This window comes from Rhagoletis pomonella, unplaced genomic scaffold (assembly GCF_013731165.1).
Source record: "Rhagoletis pomonella isolate Grant_MI unplaced genomic scaffold, Rhpom_1.0 Rhpom_scaffold_00002, whole genome shotgun sequence".
Taxonomy (NCBI): domain Eukaryota; kingdom Metazoa; phylum Arthropoda; class Insecta; order Diptera; family Tephritidae; genus Rhagoletis; species Rhagoletis pomonella.
Window position 1 is genome coordinate 46,470,504 of NW_023458556.1, and position 6,969 is coordinate 46,477,472.

General features: G+C 36.2%; 1 protein-coding gene across 3 annotated transcripts in view; it reads right to left on the reverse strand.

Annotated features, from left to right (window-relative positions):
• Nucleotides 1–3,733: 3,733 nt before the first annotated feature.
• The window catches only part of LOC118733712, a 23,020-nt gene continuing 19,784 nt past the window's right edge, over nucleotides 3,734–6,969 (reverse strand). For all 3 annotated transcript variants that reach the window (XM_036463241.1, XM_036463242.1, XM_036463240.1), the window contains exons 5-7: nucleotides 5,545–5,688; nucleotides 4,263–5,468; nucleotides 3,734–4,169 (exon numbers count right to left, since the gene is read on the reverse strand). In XM_036463241.1, coding sequence (XP_036319134.1) covers nucleotides 4,042–4,169; nucleotides 4,263–5,468; nucleotides 5,545–5,688 — 1,478 coding nt within the window. In that variant the 3' untranslated portion in view covers nucleotides 3,734–4,041. The remainder of the gene's footprint in view (nucleotides 4,170–4,262; nucleotides 5,469–5,544; nucleotides 5,689–6,969) is intronic.

Consider the following 6,969-nt stretch of genomic DNA (forward strand, 5'->3'; position numbering starts at 1 on the left):
TGGTTGAAAAATAAACACTTTTCAGTAGTAGTTTTACATGCACTTTTTAGAGTGTGTATGTATATATTTTTTTAATTTTTAATGTGTTTATTTATTTAGTGAAGGCCGTCAGACAACATAAAAATTGTAATATAAAAAAGTGTATTCAAATTAATTTATGAGGATATTTAAATAGAAACTTGTGTAAAGAAAACAAACTCCCGATTACGCCCTCATAACTTTACAACCCACTATAAGTTGGTTTTGTCATAGCTAATTAAAAGTGACGAATTTATCGCTACCTACAAATTAATTATTTTTATCAATTGATAATGTTTCACTGCAGGCTACATTGGTGTGCGCCTTAATTGTATAGAAAAATTTTTTTTTGTTACCTACAAAGCAAGACTCTCTAAAAACGTGCTCCGGGAAAAATTTTCAAAATCGGATAACGAAAAGACCCCAAAAATTACAAATATACGCTAATTCATAAAATTTTACATAAAATAGGAAAAAGAGCCTATAATTCAGCAAAATTCAGTATTTTTTTGTAACAACCAATCGATTTTTGCACGCTGATGTAACATATGCCCACGCCATTTTCATATTGCGTCAGGTTTGGAAGTTATAGAGATTTTTTTACATAACTCTTGATGCCCGTCTTCCCTTTATACGATTTTGAAAATTTTTTCCAGTGCACATTTTTATGCACAGAAGAACCAATCGAGTGGGAGTCTTGCGGTGTAGGTCAAAGTTGAAAATTAAGGCGCACCCTAAAGTGCATACATATACTGTATATGTACAAAGTATCGCGACTTTAGCCTGAAATTTTTTTTTGGAAACTATTTTTTAAGATCGTAGACATAATGAAAGATTACATAATGTGTACTGCATTCTACTTTCCTAAACAAATTGTTTATCACTTAGGGGATTCCCTTAAACTTGTTAAGTCTTAAACTGTATAAAATTCGTAAGTTTACTCTATTAAAGGAACGCCCCCTTTGTGAAAATAGGTGCGTAAAGTGACTGTTTGACAGATCAACCAGGATTTTGTGAAAAAAATTTTATTTCGTAGAATTTCCATAACAGCCCAGCTCTTGTCTCTATCCCTCTTGGTTAAACTACAATTAAAACCCCAAGTTAGTACAGCTGGTGGATGTCACAGATTGTTTTTTCGGATAATAATTCCAACATCCAGTTCTGTTGTAAGTGTTTTATTTAAAATTAAAAAAAAAAAACAAAGGACTAGATGGATCACCCCTTTTATATGTATAGTATATGGATTTCATTTGAGATCCATAAATAATAATTTGGGACCCATAAATAAACACTCTCTATGTCCGATTTAGATTTATATATATGTATATACAGAGAACAATATTTGTTTATCTCTTCAATTTGTTTCACCATTTCGTCACGTCCGAAATGATTCAGCATATTTCTTCTAACGCTGTATGTATACAGTGTAACTCCTTTATATCAAACTCCCCTAAAGAAATGAGTTCTGTGTAATGAAGTTTTTTGAAGACAGTGCTTTTTATTGTTTTTCGTACATCAGGGCTTCGCTAGAGTGAGCTGCGCTATTGCGATTTCTACTCCGTTTTGAACAGAGATTTTCCTTAAAAATAACCCCTCTTCAATATAATGTTTTATATACACTGAATTTTCCAGATTGCTACAAGCAATCTTGTAGAAACGCCTTTACCATTACCCTATAGTGCCCATTTTTAATGAAGTGTTCTCATTAAAGGGCTAAGAAAAGTTTTAAAGAGTAAAGAACTGCAAAATACGTATTCCAATTCTTAAACGCGAAACGCGAACATTGTGTTGTTCAATCAAAATAAAATGTTTATAATTACTTATGAGTGTGCCTTTACTTGAATCGCTTAGAGGTTCGAGTTCAACAAGTTCCACTGTAGTACTTATTTATTCTAATTGTTTTGCATTCAACAAGCTCAATTAAATGGTGTGCATACAAATAATTCAACTCAATTTCATTTAAATTGTAAACGTGTATGGAAGTTGTTGTGAATATGTACATACATACTTACATGTGTAGATTGTGCATATATGACATTGTGATATTGTCTTTGTTGTACCTAATTGTTGTTCTTGTTATCGAACGTATGCGCCAAGTAATTTTTATTAACACTTTACCTTATAAGTCAGACAACTGTTAATGGAAAAGTGAATGGACACACATATGGAGAGAGTTACATATCGTCGCCTGGGCAAAAGATTGTCTCAGTGATGAAATTTGGTTGGATTGCGCCATACTGTGAGCTCAGATATTTACATACTTATGTATGTAGATACATACATATATGTATACGCTTTCCGTTTTCAAACACAGGCACATATTTATGTATTACTGCCTATAATTATGCCACATTTAATAATTTTGTTTTCCATAGATTGAGCGTTAAATTTGAATCAGATAAGACAGATAAGACAAATAACGGCGTGCAAAAATTTTAGGGCCATGGAATCTAACGCGGAAGCAACCAACACAGAACGATAGTACTTGACTAGGATAACAAAAACTCTGAAACCGTTTTGAAAAGTTAGCTCACTTTACAAAAAGTGGGTCAAGGTATAGCTTTTTCAGTGTATTTTTTTTAATCAAGTCTTTTTCATAGGAACTCTTCAGAATATTGGTATAAAGGCGTTGGAATAGATATGGATATTATATACATATGTGTTCAGAAAAGCCAGAAGAATTGATTTAGTCATATTTGATTGTCCGTGCGTTTGTCTTGTAATGTACATAGGATGGTCCTTAAAAATCCAATGAATGATTTTTTTAGTCTCACCCCCTCAATCGGTAACACCACGGTCTCAGATATCTCATATAAATTTTGGTTCCAATTGGAGGCGGTTAAGGCGTGTCGCAAAGGGGTCAAAGGCCAGATGCCTCTATGGACTCAGAAAATTAAAAATATATATTTTTTTTTATTTAATACCCAAAATCGATACTACTAGAGTCGAAGATATCACATATAAATGTTGGTCCCGTTTGGAGTCGGCTAAGACGTCTTCATAGGGTAATCTTTAACGCTTGTGCGACACGCCTTAACCGACTTCAATCGGGGCCAAAATTTATATGTGATATCTGCGACTGTGGTAGCATCGACGTAAGGGCTGAGGCTTAGGAAATCAGCTGGAACACTTTGTGCAAAAGCAAAAAGAGCTTTAGTTGTGGATCAGAAAATAGCTTATGAAAAAATCAAGCAACGTGTAACCAAATGAAAAAGCCAACAATATTGTTTATCCTTTAGCATCAAGGAAATTAAAAGCTCTTAAATTTCAAAACTGTAAATACGTGAGTTCGCTAGTATTTTTATAAAAAATTAATGAGTATTAAACTAACAGAAGACGGCATAATTAAAATGGCCGCCAGCCAGTCAAAAAAAAAGATCTTTATTATAATAAAAGTCAGCTCAAAACATACATGCATATAAATATATTAGTTATTTACATAGTAAATTTATTTTATAAAAATAATTTTTAACTAAATGCCTTTGAATACATAAGTATGTACAACTAAGTAACAGCCAGGACTGCCAATTTGCCTCAAATCGTGCCATTTTTGGTCCCCTTTCTACCTCAAGTAGTACTTAAAAAATACTTTTTGAGCAACTAAGTTTGTCTACTTTCACAGGTGAAAGAATTGGTTAATTTGATTTTTATCTTAGCAACTTTGTTCCTCTATTTCTGAATCAAAAGTAAGGTAAAGAACGTTTTGGCACTTTTCAATCCTCAATGCGGCACTTCATAGCTAAGGTAATTGGCAGTCCTGGTAACAGCAGTCATTATAAAGTAATTACCTATCTAGAATAGAATACTAGAATACATTTGCTTACAAAAAGAAATATGGTTTAGGAAAATTTCAACACAGTATTTGTGCGAACTTTTAAAGCTTATGAGCCATATTATTAAAGGCACTGCTTAAGGTGTCTTCAATTTTAGATATGTACAAATGATCCTTTACATGCAGGATATCTATTTATAGTTTTGTGAAATATGGCAGGAACCATAAAACGGTGGCACAAAAGAATGATATTATTCCAACGTCGTCTTCTTGTTCTTACGCAATAGATCTTCGACTATCCAAAAGGTAATGGCTATGATATTGAGTCCGTTAAGAAAATGCAGAGTGTAACCATAATCCGTCGCATCGCGTATGAGACCTGTAAAAAGAAATATTTACATTATTCTTTCCAATTCTAAATATGTTACAAAATTCAAATATATGTATTTTCGTCATTCTTTCGTACACTCACCGACCAGTGGTCCGAAGACCAGCGAGAAAATACCGGACATCAGCAATTGCAGACCGGCAGCAGCGGGCAATCGTTTCAATGGCACATAGCCTGGAATTATGAGGAGCGCAAAGATTGTGCGAAACGCTTTGAAGAGGCCCAAAAATCCAAAAATACCAATTAACGAATAGAAGTTGCGACAGTAAACGAGAAAGACGCGTCCGAAACACATGCCCAAAATGCCAACGATGAAGAAATTTTTGTTACTCAGCGGTATTTTCGCAGTAAGCAGTGGCGTAAGGAAACGCAAAATGACATCGCAAACCCCCAGGGAGGACATGGCGAACGCGATTTGTGTGTTGGTGAACTTAAAATCGGATAGAATGAATGGCGTTAAAATAGCGAAATTAATTTCCACAAAGTTGATTATTGTCATGCCCATAGCCAAGTTGACGTAAGTGAAATCGCGCAGCAAATCCAAATCGAAGAAGATGATGACTTTCTGGTAGAATGGCAACTTCTGACGCGCCTCCTCTTCATCCTCTATCATTTCAGCTATCGTCTTTTCGGGTACCACGCTTTCTTTTCCCGTAAGCAGCTCGTGCTCCTGCTGTTGCTGTGGTTTTTGTGGCACTGCAATCCATCCTTCATCTAAATTCTCCAGCTTAGCCGGCAACACTAATTCAATATGCAAATGCTCCAATTCATCTTCTTTGATACTCTCAGTGGTCGAGAAGGAGCGTTGTTTACCTTTGACAGCGCCAACGCTGCTTAAACGCCTCAAACGCTGCATCTGAACGCTATCGCCAGTGCCGAGTCGGTGTCGTGTGGTCAAAGTGTTTATCGAGGTACGCGACCCAAACCAGCCATCGTTGGCGCGTGCCAAACTATGTGTATCCGGCTCAACAAATTGCTCGGGCTCTTCATCTTCGAAGTGCTGCGACTGTGAATGCAATGCCTCAGCGTCACCTTTTACTTTTTTCACATGCCATTGCACGGGCTGGAAAATCAGCGAGCAGGCGAAGTTATGCAATGAGAGACCGGAGAAAATTAGTACAGTGCCTTTCACGCCCAACGATTGGGTAAGAATAGTGGCAACATGTGGCAATATAATTGGACCCATGCCTGCTACGCCAAACTGATAAGAGGTCGCAGTACGACGTTTCACTTTAAAGAAAGTGTTGACTGCCATCGAAGAAGCTGAAACCATGAGGCCACGACCGAAAGCTGACCGAACGGAAGAAAGGAAGAGTTTTAAGTATTAGTTTTGCCAAAACTGTGATAGTAAAAAAAAAACACTTACCGTAAAAGAATGAGAAAGACATCATATAAAAGAGGAATGACTGGGCGAATACTGACAAAAACATGCCAAGGAAGATAAGCGCTGAAGCGCCAAGTGCCACTTGGCGGTATGTAAACCTTCGAAATAGGGGCCCATTTAGAAGACCTGTAAGTGGAAAATGTAATTTGCTCTTTGTATAATAAAAATAAAATAAAGTTTGAAAGTAAATTATATTGAGCAATCTAATGTAATAAACTCATAAAGCCGATTGGGGAGGGCTGCATACTACAATTTCGCAGGACCCAGGTTTGAGAGAATTCTTTCGTTTTTGAATTTATTTGATTTATGTATTTTATCTTACTTGATTATATTTTATTTTATTTTATTTTATTATTATTGAATTTAAATTCTTTGGTTTTACAATTATTAAAAAAGTCCACAACAACTAACTAACAAAAACATTACAAAAACTCACTGATTTAGATAAACGATTTTTGTTGAGCAATGTTGAATCGCCTAGAAAATTACCTCATGTAAAGGCGCCTTTAAGCTGCGATCAAGGCAATTGAGTTGGTAATGGCGAAAATTACTACAGCCTCTTCGGCAGTATACTTATAGCCCACCTCTACTGGTTCTTGGGCTACTTCGATAAATCAAAAAATATACTAGCACGAGTTGAAAGGGATCTGAGATAAAAATGGAGGAGCGGATTAAAACATACAGAAGACCTTGGTATGTCTCTTCTAACTATTTAAAAATGGGTCGGCTGCAAACAACAGGTGGGCTTATCTGCACTGTATCGCCCTCGCTTTAGCCACTACTCGATCAACAAAACGCGCGTGGTTTGCCTGCCCACATCTGCTCTAAAATGTTCGAATTCTAACCGGAATACTTACTGGACACTGAGCATATGGCCGTCACATGGCCCGCGTAACGAAATCTTTATAAACTGTGGAGATGAGGAAGAGATATGTAGAATCCATTTAACACTTTCTATATGAGTGCAGGCAGTCAGGAGAAAGCGTTTCAAATTTCAGAGTTACCAGTTAGAGGGTCTACTAGTATTCGCCAGCGAATCAAGATGGCTTGGATACCTATCGGGACAGATATTTTCCTAGGCAGTCTTCGAGTGAACTCTAAACTAGAGCTGCCCGATTAACCCAATGTACAAGCAGGTTTTGATATTCCCTTCCGAGTGAATTTCAACCCCGCTTGAACTGCTGAACCTGCCCTGAATATCTTTAAACTTTCTTTCGCCACCTAAGATGTTGGACTCGCATCTTAAATATTGATTGATTTTACCCTAATTGATTTTCCTGGTTTAAAGTTTTGTGAAGAAATAATTGCTAATTCCATTGCCATTACAGAATTTTTCAGAGATATCGAGGGGAAAATTTAGATTATTCGACCCGGGAATTTAAGCAGATACTTTTGTCGTAAAAAAAA